Source organism: Anas acuta, chromosome 1 (assembly GCF_963932015.1).
Source record: "Anas acuta chromosome 1, bAnaAcu1.1, whole genome shotgun sequence".
NCBI classification, from domain to species: domain Eukaryota; kingdom Metazoa; phylum Chordata; class Aves; order Anseriformes; family Anatidae; genus Anas; species Anas acuta.
In genome coordinates this window covers 23,687,588-23,705,065 of record NC_088979.1, presented here as the reverse complement: position 1 = coordinate 23,705,065, position 17,478 = coordinate 23,687,588, and the positions used below count along the sequence as shown (strand labels likewise).

Below are 17,478 nucleotides of genomic sequence, written 5' to 3'. Positions count from 1 at the left end.
TTCTGATGCCGTGAAAAAATAATTCAGAGCGATGACAATGCTCTTAAGCAGGGAGCAGCTATTACCAAGTCTCCTTGCCATTTTCTTGTAATCAAAATGCTTCTAATGCAAAATAACAACGTGTGAATTATTCTCTTTTCTCTTTCTCCTCAGAAATCGAAGCAAAGGAAGCGTGTGACTGGTTACGTGCAGCTGGATTTCCCCAGTATGCTCAGTTCTACGAGGGTAAGTGGGTTTTTCTGCTCTTTGTGCAGTACTGAAAGTGCACTGGGCCCTTGCCAGGAGAGCTTGCAGTCGGCCAGCTCTGCATTTGAGTGAGTTATCGCCGTGTCTGGCTGCTTCACAAAGCCTCAGCTGCTGGAGTCGTATGAATGCCTAAAGAAAAGTGAGATTCTTGCCTTCATGGCTATGGAAGAAAAGAGGGGGACACAATTTTTGTAAACCTCAAAGATTAACAAAAAGAAGTAAAAAAAAAATAAATGCATAGGTCTTTAAAAAAATGAATAAAAAAACTTCCTGAGCTGTCAAAAACAAGACTGAAGATATCAAAAGCTACTGAAAATTTCAATCTTACTGAAAATGAAATTGAAAACTCTGCAAAATTACCAAAAGTGAATCACTTGAGCTGTGTTTTACATTTGTCCTCCTCTCCCTGCAAAGCAAGAAAAGCAAATATTGCAGTGCTAGCTCAAAGCGAATGGTCATGTCCCCATCCTAGCTGTTTATGGAGTGGGTGGGTGATGGACAGTCATCCTCAGGGAAGTGGTGTCCTGGAGGACAGGGCGAGCATGTACACTGCTGGTGCCTTCAAGAGCAATTTGGGAACTGGGAGTCATTTTTTTCCTGCTCTCTGTAGCTCAGTGCTGAGAGGGAAACTGCAGCTGATCCTCATTTTTTCCAAACTGCCTATTCCCCCTGCCAGAGACACAGAGCCAGCTTAGGACCGCTCGGGCTTATTAGCCAACACACAGCTCTGCCAAGCCCCGCTGGACACTGGCCAGGGTCAGCTTGGGTCTGGAGGCAGCACAGCTCCACACATGGAGCCAAGAAACCTCGCGGGTCAGAGCCAGCTCCACAGAGCTGGGAGCGGTGGGAAGCATGGTGCCGAGGACACCTCCTGAGGGCCAGCTGAGGTCCTGCAAGCCTCCAGTGCTGGGTCCCAGTGGGGCAAGGTGTCCGAGGACCAGGAGCACTGGGGAGAGCCATGCACAGATGCTCAGGTGGCTCCACAGGAGCCTGGCAGGCTCTGCTGAAGCAGCAAGGAACTAAGCTTAATAAACCTGACCAAAGCTGACATAGACGTCCCTATCACAGTATCACAGTCCCTGGGTACCCAGCAGTACCTTTAGTGTCTGCGTTATAGTCAGGGTATCTCACATAAAGAAAGGAGAGTTCACTGCCTGCCGATCCTCAAAGGGATGTTCCTTCCAAAATGCAGCCCATGCTGGGCTCCCACAGTTCCCATACAGCCAACGCGCGCTCTAGACAGCCAGCGTCTCTGAAAACAAGGTCATTTTTACAGGCATCTATTATGTAAATGTTAAGCACTAGTGTCTGAAAATGCTGGCTGCAGTTCCCCTATCCCAGCTTCCCACTGCGGTACCTAAACATGGCAGAGCAGCCTGGAGCGCAGCCACCGCGCTGGAGCCCGTCCCGCTGCTACGGAGCCCACTAATGTGTTGCAGCCATGTCACTTTTCATTACAAGTGTCAGCTTCCAGCACACCAGTTTGGCTTTTTAGCAAGTTTTGGGGGTTATAATTCAGTTCATTTTTTTTGCTTGTTACTTGAGTAACCCTTTGTCTGAAAACATCGTTGTTGGGAGTTGTATTAAAAGCAAAGAAAAGCTCAAAATGTTTCTAGAGTCTGTCTAGCAATTCATTAAAGTCACTCTGATGGGAATGGGAATGGGAACCTTATTGCTTATGTGGATAATGTGTGTGTTGGTAATTCTCTGATCTCATTCATTTGTGTTAGGCACTAGAAAGAACAGCGAACAATTGAACATCTTATTAAAGCCAAAGTGAAATAATGTCGCTGTCTCTTTGGTGCACAGGATGCTCAACTAGACATTTAAGAGAAAAGAAATAATAAGGTGACTGCAAGGGTCACCAATACAGCTGGAAGAGAACCAGACCTGAGTGAAATCAGTAATGCTAGATTTAAGTAAGCCAGTACATGCAAAACATTTTTGATGTAGACAATGTGTTTTCATTTGAAGAGCAAGCAGTCATCTTAATATTGTGTCTCCTTTTATAGACTCCCAATTCCCCATTGACATTGCTGCAGTAAAGAGAGATCATGATTTTCTTGACAAGGACCTTGTAGAACCTCTTTGCAGGTAAATGACACCTCAAGTTTCTTTCCTGATAATGTGAAAACGTGAGCTGGTTTGTTATTGCTAGCACAGCGGCCCAGCAGAAAAGATGTTTGCTTATCCGTGTGAATTAAGCAATGATATCTAAAATGATGCCATTCTGAATTCATTTCTCTTACTGAAAAAAATGGAGTTTTTCCACTACGCTCATAGAAAACATTGCAAGATTAAGGGTCCAAAACCAGTGGATTTGAACCACCTTCATTTTAACAAAAAACAGCATGGATACAAGGAAATCCTGAATAAATGAAGGAGTTGTATTTTGAGTTGTGAACAGCTCTATGTCCAAGCACGGCAAAAAAGATAAAACTTCACTGGAGGCAATTCAGCAAGTACTTTCTCTGGCAGCAAGCATGGCTCTCAGTCTGCTGTAATTCCCTTGGTACTCTCTTTTTGGCATCACCAACAGCACTGGGACCAGAACCCCACAGTGCTACAGCTACTACAACTAGTCATTGGTCTACCCCTCCCTAAAGGCTTGTGTTTGCTGTTTATCTAGCTTTTTATACTCTGTCTGTGATGAGTGTACTGCATTGCATTGCTCCAGTACTGTCCCCCAGGACTTAGGAAGCTACAATTCTGCGGTAATTCTGCAAAACCACATTGCAGAGGCATTGTTCCCCTTATTTCTCCTGTGCTCAGCTCAAGCTGGGTTCTGCTCCACACCACTTCAGTAAGGACAAAGGAGCATCTAGCCCCTAACCAAACATGCCTTATTACATGTTATGGAAACTTTCACAACACCAGCATCAAAATAATTGGACAAAGCTCTATTTCCCCTTCTGCAACAGATAGTATGTGCTGTTCCATTGCACATCACACTGTATGCAGGGATAATGAGCCTGTGATGGAGGCTTTCCTAGAGTGACAGAAAGTAGGGCTGGAAAACAGTTTATCTAGTCCCTCTTTCCAGGCCAGGAGCGGCCTTCCTTCCTGGAGGATCCAGAAAATTTCTGGGCATAGCTGTCAGAATGCTTTCCCAAAACTTCCTTGCTGCAGGTTGCTTCTTGATTTGTTTACTACAGACATGAGGAAAAGAATATTATCTTTCTCCATGTAGTAGCCTTTGTGTTTGAGAAGAAATCTATAATAAAAACAGTGACTGTTTTCAAAGATGCCAGGGAGTGGAATAACTACAAGCTTGACCTACTGACCTGGTGGGAGGGATTTCCCATACCTAAGAAACTTTCTTCCCACACATACATACATACCACTGATTTAGTCTGGCACTACCTTGCTGTAGTCTAGGAAATTGGAAGTGGTAGAAGGTTGAGGTCTCTTCCACCTACCCTTTTCCATAAAATTGAAGCACTATACAAAAATGCATTTATTCCTGTCCTTCTCCCATTCTTATAAGAGCAAACAGTGAGTGGCAGTCATTGCATAGCTCTGCGACTTTCCCCAGCCTTTATTCTCTGAAATAATTAGCAATAGTAGTCCTGCAATTACAGTCAGAAGCATCCAACATCTACTCAGCTAAGTGACAGCACCTCTTGCTCTTCCAGACTTCCTGTAGACTCACAGATATACCTGCAATGGTTACACCGGGTCTGCATTAATGAGGATTTCTTTGTGAGCTGAACAGCTAGAGATTCTTCGGTGTTTGTTTTTTTTTTTCTCTTTTATTGAAATGTGAGGTTTTGGAAAAATAAACTAGCAGCTGGAGAGATGTACTGATATGACAATGCTTTATATTAGCCTAAATCAAATGATACTGCTGAGACCTACAGTACACAAGCCCAGAGACAGACCTTGCCAAATTATTTTATTTAAGAGTAAAGGTTTTCATGACTGTCCAGTAACTTCTGGAATTATTTTATTCTGAAGACAACATCCATTTGCTTTAATTTTTGTTGGGTGTTTTTAAACAGCTTAGATCTAAGAAAGAATGACACCTGTTATATGAGTCAGGTAGAAAGAGAAGCATTATATACAGATTATAGAGATGGAAGAGTCGTGTTTTCAGATTGCAGACTTTTAACTTGCTGTAATTCAGGAGTTCCAAACTTTTAACTGAGAGTGACCCGTAAAAAGCAGTTGCGCCAAATGTCAAGTTTCGGGTTCATCAGAAACAGTAAACAGAGTCAGTCACTCCCCCCAGTACAAACTGTGTTACTGTAACTACAAAATGAACTTTTTCCAAGTTTTGCAGTATACTGTAAATCCTCACAGCTCGGCCAACCATGGTGGCCACTCTTCTACCCTTGCTTTGTTCTGTGTTGGCATTACTGTAAGGTGCATGCCAGTATGGCATAAAAGAGCTGCGGGCTGTGACACGCTTTTCTGAAACAGAAAGCAAAGAAAAGGTCGGTTATTATTTCTGCAAGTACAGATTGCCAGGTTGGGTGCCAACATCCATTCTTCATACATCCAAAATTCCCACTGCACTCAAAGCAATGACCAAGCCTTCACATTGACTAACAGTGCATTGAGGCCATGGGAGTGAACAAAGTGGGGTTCTCCATTTTATTGGGAGGATAATTTTATAGTTCAGAGCTGGAGTGCTCTAAACTATAATAGTTCTAGCATAAACACTGAATTTCTCTGCTCTTGTGGATTGAAATCAGACTCTTAAACCCATTTTATAATCAGTTTTCTGTGACATTGCAGTATACAAGAAAATATGAGCCACAAATGCAGAGGAACCTTTTCTTTTTTTAAGGCAGCTGGTAGTACTTTAGTCAGAAAGCCTAAGACTCCCAGTTGTAAAAGATTTCTGTGACCTTTTTGAGATATTCTACCACTCCTGCTGTTGACAGTATCATTTGAAAATTTGGCAGAGTAAAGACCAAATTGGAGGCCTTTGGGTTAGAGGCGTATCTTTTTTCCTATCAAGAGATTCCATTCAGATTTTATTGAGTAACGAACAATAGAAAATTGCCATGCAATCTGCAGGCAAGCGTTGTCAGCCTGCCAAAATAATAATTGGGCATGAAAATTTTATAGCTGGATCTCTGTGTCATTTCCAAAATAGCAGCAACAGACTCTGCTCTGGGAACTTTTGTGGCCGCTGTGATAAGAGGGTGAGGAGGAAAAGCCAAGCCATGTTGTACTTTTTGTACTAATGTAAATACACTGACAATATATAAAGAATAAGTATGTAATAGTACTATGATAATAGGGCCTTACACCAGGCTCTTAAAATCTGAACTGTGCCAAACAGCCAGCAGCCTCTTTTTCTATAGTCCATATCTATTAGATAGTTTGTTAGTAATCCAAAAGACACCGTATATGAGATACTGTACTATTAGAGTTTGAAATGGTGATTGTGTAGTCAACACAATCTGCTGAGCTATATTGCTGTGGATGCTGTTAGGAAGCAAGCCCAGCTCTCCACGTGCAGCATGAAAAGCCCTGCTTTGACGCCAGTGGAATGGCTCCCATTGATCTCAAGGCAAGTTGGTTAGTTGGTTCACCTTGTGTGAGTGTGTAGCTTCACTCAGTTGCAGCAATGATAAAAAATGATAGGGCTGGAAAACAGCATATTTTCTTCATGTACAAAATGGGCAGAGCAGGGATGTGCCAGTACACGCTTCCACCAGTCCTGCCAGTGTGGATAAGACCCTTATTCAGCGTTCAGTCTTCAGCACAGCCCCGCATGAGGAGTTGGATGGCCTCTTCCCAAATCTCATCACACCACAAGAAGCCAGTGTATACAGCACCTAAACTCGGCTAAGGATAATGATAAAACAAAGAAATAAAGTAGGATTTCCCTCAGGGAGGAGTTTACAGAACCATAAAATCTGTTTGCTTGGTCCATGCCAGTCCATGACAGCCCTCCCCACTGGACGTCACGGGGAATTCATGGAGCTCCATGTTGCCTTAAAGTTGTCTTCCTGTTATCTGGATGGCTTTTCAGGCAGGACAACAGGTCACCCTTGAGGTTTTCCAGATAATCATATTGTTCTTGGCTGCAAGATTGTATTTATTTGTATGTGCTGTGTGCTGCTGTACAGGACGCAAAACTCAGAGATTTCCTCCTTCTGATGAACTTCCACTAGAAGGGTAAATAAGCACAGCACTGGGGATGGGATTCAGAGCCCTAAATACCTGTATCTAATGCCACTTGAGATCTCCTCAGATAGCTCAGACTTCTCTATGGGCTGGCTGGACCAAGATGACCTGCAGCAGCTGAAGGCCAGGCTTGATACTCTTGGGAATCTAAAATAGCACCAAACTCCTGTGTTTAGGCACCTAAATTACTCCTTTTATGTTTAAGTATTGTCTCAAGGGATGCTTTTCAACATAGAGGTGGTGTTTCACCATAGAGGTAGTGTTTACCTGTGATGACCTGGAGAAAAAATACAATTAACAGGGAAGTTCTTCATATAGTGAACAGTTTCCAGGCTTCTCCTGAACACTGCAGAGCTCTCTAGACAAGCATTCAAATGCATCCTAGATGATGTTTTTTATGTAGCCACTTCTTTTGTGTTAATGTAATGTGTTTTTTTTTCTGCCTTTTCTCAAGTCCAGATTCTGTGTTTTGGTAACATTAGAAACAATCAGCCTTTTCCCATATGTAGTGCTACTCTCACTTTGACTGGGACATTAGTAACAGCCTTTTGTAGCCAGAGACTTTTGGGTTTTTTATATATTTTTTTTAAGATTTGTTGAGGACTTGGCTGTCAGTCATCTAACGACTTTAAGCAGATGAGAAAAGCTTTCTGCCATCGCTGGCACATCAACAGGGCGTAAGAAGTCGAAACAGACTGGCTTTGATTGGAGTTGTTAGTACCAGGCAAGCTAACAAATCTGATCATTAGGCCTCTAATTTCGCTGGCAAATCTTTCCACAGCATTGGAAGAGCCCCAAACAGCATGCCGTTGTTTTGTAGATGGGTAAATTTAAAACCTGAGGTTGAGCCCCTGGCTCCCATTAAGAAATAGTTTTGTTTCTGATGGAGTGAGCTCCTCACAGAAAAGCCAGATTAGAAAGCAGCCGGCACAATGGCGAGGCTTTCTAAGCCTCCAGTTTAAGCAACGGCATTTGCTCGGGTAGAGCTGACCTGTCAGTTCTCCGCTGAGACTAATGCAGTTAGCAGGAAAGCAATTGCTTTGGATGGTTTTGTTTGTTCGACCGTGAGCTTTCTGCACCTTTCCGTGCTGTAGAAGAAGCTCTCTTTTATAGAAGTACCATGACACTTTCTTCAAAGTGTTAAGTCACTGGCTGTCACTTTCCTCTCATCCTGCTCCTAAAGTGCATCGCGTGCTCCTGTGGTTTTAGGTGGCAAGTGGCATCACACTGAGTGAAAGGAGCACTGACTCCTGCATGTAAAATGTTTCCTTCTACATCTTCTTCACCTTAACAAGTGCAAATAGGCAGTAAGTGTAAGGCTATTTTATAAGCTCTTGAGGAAACAGTTGCAGAAATCACCTGCCAGAGGCCTACTCAGGGGAGTTTCTCCAGCCTGCTGTCATGGAGATGAGGGAGATGGAGGCTGAGGACTGAGGTGTGACAAGCAGCTTCAAAGGAGGTAGTGGTTTCTCAGGATTTCGGAGCCTTTGGGGTTCAATTTAGCTCACTCCTTGCTCCCATTCAGCCTTGTGTGATGTGTAGCTCAAGGGATCAGGGCGTATTTCCCAGCCCGTGGTCTGGCTGAACCCCAGTTGGTGCTGTGGTCAGATGGGGTTTGTCACACTGTCCTTTACCCCCAGCCTGTCAGACAGGGGAAAGAAACCCAGGGAAAAGACCCAGGGGAAAGACTCAGATGGGATGTCAGGGCATTGCCAGGTCTCACTCACACTAACAGGGAACACAAACTGATGGCACTCCACAGTGTTCAGGTGAATGAGAGTGCCACTGCAGAGACCTCCAGATATGCCAGTTGTTGCTCATTGTGCAGACTAGAATGGCGTAGATAAAGCCACAGCACCAGGGTCTTGACTCAGCCATGCAGTGGCCAGGTTTGGTGGGAGGCAGCCCAGCAGTGTGCTGCACACAGCAGCATATCACTGTGGAAATGCAGCTACAAGATGTCCCTCCAGCACAGGGCAGCTAACGCAGAGGTGCAGGGATTCACATCTGAGCTGCTTTCACCCCTCGGAGGAAGCTGTCTCCACAAAGACAAAGTTGGGTTGGAGTGCTTTGAACTGGTGTCTGTGCCTCTACATATTTGGAGTCGATATCAATATGCAAATTTAAACATTTTCTACTCAAAAGAAGAGCAGAGCATTACTCAGCTGGAGCCCCAAGAAAATGCAACTTTGCGTTGCAGAATTCCATGTTTGGGCAAAAGATGAGTTTTGCAATGATAGATGTAATCCCTGAGGAGGAGGATCTGTGGGCAGAAGGCTGAAGATATCGTTACAGAGCCACAAAGCCTGCAATTTATTACAAGGACATTGCTAACACACATATAGGCTGTGCTTGTGCATGCATTATACTCACATAAATATGATGAGCGTAGGGCTTTTCTGATACGGCATAAGGGTTTTATTGGCTTGAGTTAAGGAGAAGTATTTTATCTACAAATGAGCAGGTGGTACTTTGCGAAATAAATTTTTTAAGGAATATCCACATTTGGTGAGCCTGTTCTTTATAAGTGGTGAAAATTTGAAATGGTTTCTAATATTAGAAGTCACGGGGAGGAGTATGCTAATGCTGTAATGCTCTTGTGCCATATGAGAGATTATATCGTAGATGAGATACTTTTTTCACATGTCCTTGTAACTTCTCACACATATTTCAAACTTTATCAGTTCTGGAGATTTGCAGCCTCTTCCTGGGACACAGAAGCAACAGGGGCAGCTCTTGTTGCAAAGGCATCATAGATAACAGGCAACCCACAAAAGAGTGTTGTGGGCACATGCCTCCCTCAATCTGCCTTTCTATATTTTTTGAAGTTCAGCCCTAAATCAGGAAGATGTTTACAGTTGAGCATATTTAACTCTGAGCCTCTGCTTTTAGAAGATGGATAGTTTCATGAATCAGGATTTGTAAGTATAAACAAAAACCAAGCATTTATGCTTAACATAGTAGGCCCGCTGTTGAAAAAGAATGTTTTCTTGTGTTCTCTCTCTGCAAATGGACACACACATGTTTTCACTTTCCATCTTTATCAGATTATCATTTCAATCTATTATCTTCATGGAATAGCCTTGGATTTAAAGAGCAGAAGCCTTGCAGAGTTCCTGGTAACATCATTACAAACAATTCATGGTCAAAAATAGTGAAAAATAGTTATTTAAAAAAAATGTTAAATCTGTTACATTTTGGGTGTGTTAACCTGTCTATAAGACCCACTGGTGTAGGAAAGGAACTGTCAGCTGTAAAAAAATGTTTAATTGCTAAAAGTTCTTATGTTAGCTTTTTTAAGGATGTATTAACTGCCTAAAGTGAGGAACTGAATCAAAAACTGACTTTTTCTTTAGTCTTTCACAAGTGCTTTGAAATCCCCTAACATTTGCATTTAATCTTTTTAGACCAACTATGCTACGTTCCTGCAGAAGACAACCTATGTCCTTATTCTCTTGTCATTTCTCTGTATACCACAGGTGTTTTGTTTATGCCAGTTCCCTTTGCTAAGTGTTTAAGTGTCTGTGAATTAAAAAAGCAGTATAGAAAAACTATCTATCAAGGAATGGGAAGCTAAGATGCCCTTTTAACACAGTAGTTTCATAGCCTGGAATAATATGAACAGTATCGTTTTCTGAAGCCTGTTGTATGCAGTTAGCACCCTACAGGCAGATAAGAGAAAAGCTTTTGAACTTATGAAAAGTCATGCCCTTTAATCAGAGGCAGCTAATCTTTTGAATTTGCTTTACCCTGTAGACGACTGAACACACTGAACAAGTGCGCCTCAATGAAACTCGATGTGAACTTCCAAAGAAAAAAGGTAAGGAAACTTTGTGAAATGTGCGGGCTTTGCCTGGGATTTTGTGATAAGAGCTCCCCAATTTAGTTTTTAAGTCAGTAATGCTCTTAAAAGTAAGTTAAGTGTGTTTGACTCCAAATGTGTGCGTTAGCATTATGTGGAAGGACAATGGTTTGCTGAATCTTGAAAATATAAAGAAAAAAGGAAAAACTGTGACGAATACAGCAAGAACAATACTATGTGTGTTAAAAGGGCACGTGCAATACTTAAAGCTTTATGTATCTGTGATTCAAGTTAGTGGGCAAAAAGACAGTGCCTTTTCATTAGGCAGGCTTGTTTGCCAATGCCGTGTGAGTACACAAAAAAAAATCCAGACAAGGAAAAATGGAAGCTCCTCGAATGGAAACAATAGGTTTTCTTTATTTCTTGTTCCGACTTATTCCCACTTAAGAATATGAAAATAAATCCCATCATCCTTATAACTCCTGTGTAACATGGGAATTATTTGAGCTTAAAGGGTTTCAGCAAGGAATGCAGAAGCTGCCTATTGATTTTGAGAGTTTTGTAACATGCCCAGTGTTAACTGTTGAACGTTTGGCTTTCTAGTCACAAATTCCCCCAGGCACACAACGGGGTAGTGGTTGATGCTGAGAAATCTTGGTGTATATTTGTCTTTCTTAGACTGTTTGTCTAATGCTTTTATAAAAACTTCCTCCAAGAAAAAAACTGCCATTTTTTGCGTTTTTGTAGAATCAGTCTATTTATACTGTGTACACTGTTTGAGAGAACTTGGACAAAGAATGGGTTTAGTGTCCAGATAGTCTGCCTTCTGCCCATGCCCATTTGTTTTCCTGTGTACGCAGCCTACTTAGCGTTTTTGTCCATTCACTGAAGCCAGGGGGATCCCATCTCTTCTTCACTGCCTCAGCCCTAATGGATTTTTCTTGTCTTTGCTAAGTGCCAACACTTTCCACATCAAATACCAGCCTCACACCTGACAGAAAGAACAGTAAAATCCCCTGACTACAGAACCCTTTATGATTTGGGCAGGTAGGCACTACAGCAAGAGGCTGAGGTCAATCAGCAAAAGCCAGCTCAATCGATGGTGTCATTGACCTGCTTGGAGAGATTTCTGGGTTGTGTGTGTGCACACATGTACAAGCAGAGATATTTGAGCTGCACAAGGGACAGAACTGCAAAAAGCAACACATAGGTGAATGCTGATTATCCTTTGGAAACTCTGTGTAGATGTTAGTTCCTCTCCTGCTCTTTGACGTGTTTTAGGTTTGGTGTGAGGTTTGTATGCTTGCTTGCTTCGTTAGGTGTCTGATTGTGTTGGTTAAAAAAGGAGTATTTTCTTGGTATCATATTTTTTATTAAATTTAGCTACCGCTCCTCCATCTTCTGAAGGGTTTGAAGCTCTCATCTGCTCTCCTTGTGGATGACCATTTTTTTTGCTGTGGGAGTGCAGCTGCCCTGCTTGGTATCCATTCAGGGGGCAGGAGCTAGTTCGGTCATGTACATGAGGCCAGGGTGAAGCAGAGCATGGATGAATGTGGAGAAAGGAGACAGAAGAGATTTGGGATGGCAGATACAGAGCAAGACAAAATAGATTAAAACGTGGGGGAGAGAAGATGAGAGAAGAGGGACTGCTGACAAAAGAAAATGTAAATGCAAGTGCAAAACCTGGAAATTGGGTCTAGAATTGACCACTGAATCAAGTAAATTTTTTTTAATTTTTTTTTTAATGGTAGATACTGCCTTTCCTAATAGTCTCTATGGTGATTTGAACAATGAAATGCAAAATCAGCTTGCTTTGGAGGTCCAGCATAACAGGTTCGCACAGGACGAGCGCAGCTGCTTGAGCAATTCATCCAAACACGGCCAAGCGAGCTGCCAGAGAAGGTTCCTGTGAAAGCCAACGAGGGGTGAGCGTTCCCCACCACCCACCCGCCTCGTGCTAGGAGGTGCATTCACACTGTGGGCTGCTCTCTTCCCGTTGGCTTCATCGAGACGCAAACAGAAATCCTTGTGTATGTGTTGCAAATATGTCCGTAAGCGATTTGGACAGACAGAGATTAGCTTTTGGATTAACTGCCTTCTGCAGCTGTCGATTTATGAGAATTCCTGCACCCAGCTGGAGAAATGTGGCAAAATTCCACCGCAAATAAACCTACTTTTTGCCTTTTGTTAGCATCCCTCTGTATCTTAGGAAAGTGTACCCTCGCTCAAAAAGCTGTACTATTTTAAATCAGCTGTAACAAATCTGTGAGTAAAAACCTCTTTCTCTTTGGCAAATGTTATCAGTCACTTCTCAAGAAACTTGCCCCTTCTCATCTTCCCAAGAATACTGGTATTAAATGGACTTTTGAACGTGTTCCAAAGCTGTGCACTTGATTTCAGCCTAGGTCAGTAGAAGTACACACTCGCTGCTCCAAGATGCCTGCTCCCTCTGCATGAAATGAATTGTGGCTTTGAGACCTACTTTCGGTCCTCTGTCCCCATAGCTGGTGACACGTCGGTTGGTAAAGTGCTCTCTGCATTTTTGGGGGACTATCTCATTTATCAGGGCACTCTGATATCTAACAAGAACAGTGGGTCATTCAGGATGTTTGTGGCTTCCAGAATTTCTACTGATTCCATCAAAAGAATAGCACATTATGTCACAGGACACACAGCGTAGCTGAATTTGGAGTGAGTCACCATAGCAGCATTTCAGTATCCAGATAACTCATCTGATTTTTCTTCTGATGAAAGACAAGCATGTTTCATTACCAATTAAAAAACTAAACTAAACTTTTTTTTCTTTTTCTACATTTTTTGACTGATTCTTGGGCAGAACATAATCCTCTCTTTGCTGTGGTTAGTTGCAAAACTTGTTTACTACCAATTGCAATTTCTGTTCAACTCTATCTTCTATTTAAAAAAAAAAAAAAAAAGAAAGAAAATTTATTTTTCTCTAAAAATTAGTTATAGTATATTCACCACTGAATTTATATTTATTTCTGTCTACTCATACTCTGTGCTCTCCTCTTGTTTTTCACAGTGTCTCTGTCACTTTGGCTAGTTTAATCTATTCCAGCCTGTAGAAAATACAGGCTAAATCCTGACAGTTCATACAGTAATGTTAGTGCAGCAACAGGGATTTGTATTAGCAAGGAATCTTCTGTAAGGTCCCCTTTGTTTATTGGGATGAACAATAAATAAAAATATTTTTTTTATCCTATTCGTTGGTGCCATGAAAACTTCAGCAGTGATGTGCTTTGTAGATATAATTACCACCACTAAATATTTTAAAGTACATCCCTTGCAGTTTTTAAAATATCTACTTTGTGGCACTACAAAGACCACAATATGGATTTTGAAGAGCCTGAATCTCTTCAGTGCCGTCGACCACTCCTTATACACGTACAGCAAACTGCCAAGCTGAAATCAAGGTAGAGCTGGCAGATACTCCATTTCTTCCCTGCAGACAAAATGGTCAAAGTAGTGTTAGCCTTTTCCAGCCCCTTTCTTAATGCTTCACTAGCTGCTTAATTTTTCTCTCCAGCTAGCAGCAGAACTAAGATATCCGTTCTTTCCCATGAACTAACACCAGCTGCAGGAGCACTGCACACCTCGACATTAACAGATAAAACAGGAATGACTAACCCCAAAATTTCATAGCTGTATTTTATTTTATAGCTTGGACACGATCTAAAACATCTGGCTGACTTGAAGTGATAAACTGGGAAAAGCTTATGGCAAGAGGGAGGCCTGGCACACTGCTGATCCCCATCTCTATCTCCTGAGGTTTCACATTATTTCAGATTTAGGGGTTCTGGTAAAATTTGTTTTACATTTTTCAATTAGACAGGCCAGTAGAGATCTAGTCAGAGATGGGAGATAACTTTACCATCAAAACTTCATAGAAAAATACTTCTAATAATAGACTTTTAAAATGAGAATTTTTCCAGTCCCAAAATAGTCTTTCTGGTTTAGCACCTCATTTTAGTCTGACAGCCTGTCATATTTTACTGCCTTCATACTGCTTCCAAGAATGTGAAGAGCTGTTTGGATGTCATGTAGGTGAAGTTAGTTTGTTCTGCTCTAAAACAAATGTACAAAAATAATGCAGTAAAAACCCGGTTGAAAGTCAAGGAAAGGATACTCATTAGCAGCTGCAGGCTTCACATCCTCAGAAAACAGCGAGTTTGACACTGTGTGCTTTATGCTGAAGATGTCTCTTTTTTGTCTGGGCAAACAGACGAGAAAAATGTCATGGGGAGAGCTATTTCATCCAATTTTTTTTCAAGATGCATGTTGTCTGCATTGAAGATTAGCTCCTGGAGCTGCCAAAGCATAAGCACAATTCTGCATGCCCAAGGCTGAGGGCTGGGGTCCAGATGAGACCAGGGAGAGCTGTGGGGCTGCTGCTGCCTTAGGAAAGATGGGGGAAGGTAAAAAGCTTCGTGTAGGGAGTGGGTCATCATGTTTGGGATGCCTCTGGTGGCAAAGGCTGGCACTCTAAGAAGATTCATCTCAGTGGTGGGCACTGCCCCATTCAGGACTGAGCCTTGGTGCTCTGCATCCCCACACCTGCCCTCAGACTCACCCTGACCAATAATACCTCCAAGTATTATTCCTTACTGTTATTTTATTTTTAAGTGGCTATTTATCTGAAGTTATGTTTTTGAAACATGAATTTTGTTGGATTCACCTATCTGTGAAGATTATTGCAAATGTGCACTTAGTTCTCACTGCAAAAATAAGTTCAGCATTGGATATTCGCTGACTTGGGTTCTTGAATGGCCCATGTAGCTGTAGTACCCAGCTACTGCCCAGTCTGTACTGTATATATCTTAACACTGTCCCTGTACGTCAGGTTTTTTCTATACTTTGACCTTTCAAAACCTGTTTGTTTTGTTGTTTTTTTTCTATGCTGTCACTATGAGCATCAGTCCTACGCAGCTTAGGGCATAGACAAACCACCCCACAGAAGCCAAGAGGCACTGATAGGACTCATGATCTCCCTAACAATGAGCAGGCTTTTATTCCTTACTCATTAAGATGCTCGCTGCAGTCTTTACAATTAAATAAAAGAGGCTGTTATGAAAGGACTGATAGCTGATCTTTCATGAGACTAAGTTCAAGGAGACTTTGCCATTTCTTGCTCACATGGAGCAGCAGTCGCATTAATTCAAATAACAAGTCAAGGCACCTGCTTTTAATGTATGCCACTTGCTATTTTCCAGAGTGAAGATTCAGATGAAGAAGACCTCTGTGCTATCAGTAATAAATGGACTTTCCAAAGAACTAGCAGACGATGGTCTCGAGTGGACGACATTGATGTTTTGCTTCACCGATCAGACAGACATGGATCTTCAGGGGACATTAAAATGAAAAATACAACGAGCAGCGAGAGTGTCCTTACAGATCTGAGTGAACCTGAGGTCTCATCTATTCACAGTGAGAGCAGTGGGGGAAGTGACAACAGGAGTCAATCCGGCATCAGCAGTGCTGCCAGGGAGACCTGCGACTGCTCTGGCCAGCATGATGTAGAAAGCACACAGCTGTTGGACTCCACAGCAGTAAGCACTGTCCTGTTCCCCAAGGACAACCTGAAGAATGAGAAACCGACACGAACCAGAGCAAAAACCTTTCTAAAACGCATGGAGACACTAAAAGCAAAAGGTGTGCATGGAAAGCTAAAAGGCTCTGGAAGAACGGGTCCTTTAGAAATAAGTGGACCGATTCTTCAGCATGAGCCAAAGTCCTTGAAAGACATGCACTGTGTACAGATCATCAATGGTGATCTCCAAAACATGGGACAAGATTCAGGCAAAAGAGGACTTTCGTTTTCTGCCAAATCCAGCAGTGAAAGCAGTCAGTCCGAAAACAGCAGCAGTGGGGTGAGCACACCGTGTTTGAAGGAGCGCAAATGTCATGAAGCAAACAAGAGAGGTGGGATGTACCTGGAGGACATAGATGTTCTGTCAGGAGCAGCCTTACGACAAGTGGTGGACCAAAACCGCAAAAATGAATTTCATTCCCAAGAGAACTTGGTTGTGCATATTCCCAAGGACCACAAACCAGGGACCTTCCCAAAGGCACTTTCCATTGAAAGCCTCTCACCTACAGACACCAGTAATGGTGTAAACTGGAGGACGGGCAGCATCTCTTTGGGAAAACAGAACTGCTCTACTCCAAAAGAATCCGGATTGATGGCCTGCTGCCCTAAAGAGAGCAGAATTAGTATTTATGACAATGTGCCAGGTTCCCACTTGTATGCTAGTACTGGGGACCTTCTGGACTTAGAGAAAGATGTCCTTTTTCCTCATTTAGATGACATTTTGCAACATGTCAATGGACTCCAGGAGGTAGTAGATGGTTGGTCAAAGAATGTGTTGCCAGGTCTGCCGGTTGATGATGATCGGGTCAGGGAATCTCCATCGTTGCCTTTCCAGTCTCCCACGCAGATCACACTTGATTTTGAAGGAAACTCTGTCTCTGATGGCCGGACCACGCCAAGTGACATGGACAGAGATGGAACATCCCTGAACGAATCAGAGGCCACTGGTGTTAGGGACAGGAGAGACTCTGGGGTGGGAGCATCTCTCACAAGGCCAAGCAGGTAGGTAGCAAGATATGTATGCAAATCCATCGTTCCTCTTCCATTAAAAACAGAATAGACTGAAGTGAAGCAGAAGCAGACTCAGTCTGGGAGTCACAAGGCTGACATCATTACAGCTGTACTCATCCTGTGTGTGAAAGGGGACTTCCCAGAGAAAGTGTGGGACTTAGAAGAGACATCCTGCTTTGGAAACTCTTATGTGAAAACAGTGGAGAATGAGTGTAATAGAACAAACTAAGACATTTTTTTTCTCTCTTCATCCATAATATCCAATTAAATAATAGGACACTGTATATATTGTGGAATCTATTTTCAATTGGTTCTTTGAAATTATTTACCCCAGTGTGTATGTGTCAGTAGCCTCATGCACAGTTTGTATGCCCTAGTCTGCTTTAAAAATGTGTCTTTCTGTTCTCAAAGAGAATGTCTCTACCCTGCCCCAGTCCCTTACACATCTAGTTGATATGATAGTATACAATTAACCTGTTAATAAAAATAAAAAGCAGGATTTGGTTAACAGCTGGGAGACCCATTATGAGTTAAGAGGGATGAGTTCCTCTTAAGTCAGAGGAGCATGGCTGTGAGTAAAGGTCTGTGGATACATACAGCTGTTTGCAGGGTGGGTTTTTGTGTGCGGAAGCAGTGAGAAAATATTTGTTTCTTTCTGATCAGTCAG

The 17,478-nt window shown here is 42.4% G+C and overlaps 1 protein-coding gene across 11 annotated transcripts in view; it reads left to right on the top strand.

Annotated features, from left to right (window-relative positions):
- The window catches only part of STARD13 (StAR related lipid transfer domain containing 13), a 294,539-nt gene that overhangs the window by 252,945 nt on the left and 24,116 nt on the right, over positions 1–17,478 (top strand). For all 11 annotated transcript variants that reach the window (XM_068672945.1, XM_068672941.1, XM_068672944.1 and 8 more), the window contains 4 exons: positions 154–225; positions 2,259–2,340; positions 10,147–10,210; positions 15,424–16,802. In XM_068672945.1, the coding sequence (XP_068529046.1) occupies positions 154–225; positions 2,259–2,340; positions 10,147–10,210; positions 15,424–16,802 (1,597 nt within the window). The remainder of the gene's footprint in view (positions 1–153; positions 226–2,258; positions 2,341–10,146; positions 10,211–15,423; positions 16,803–17,478) is intronic.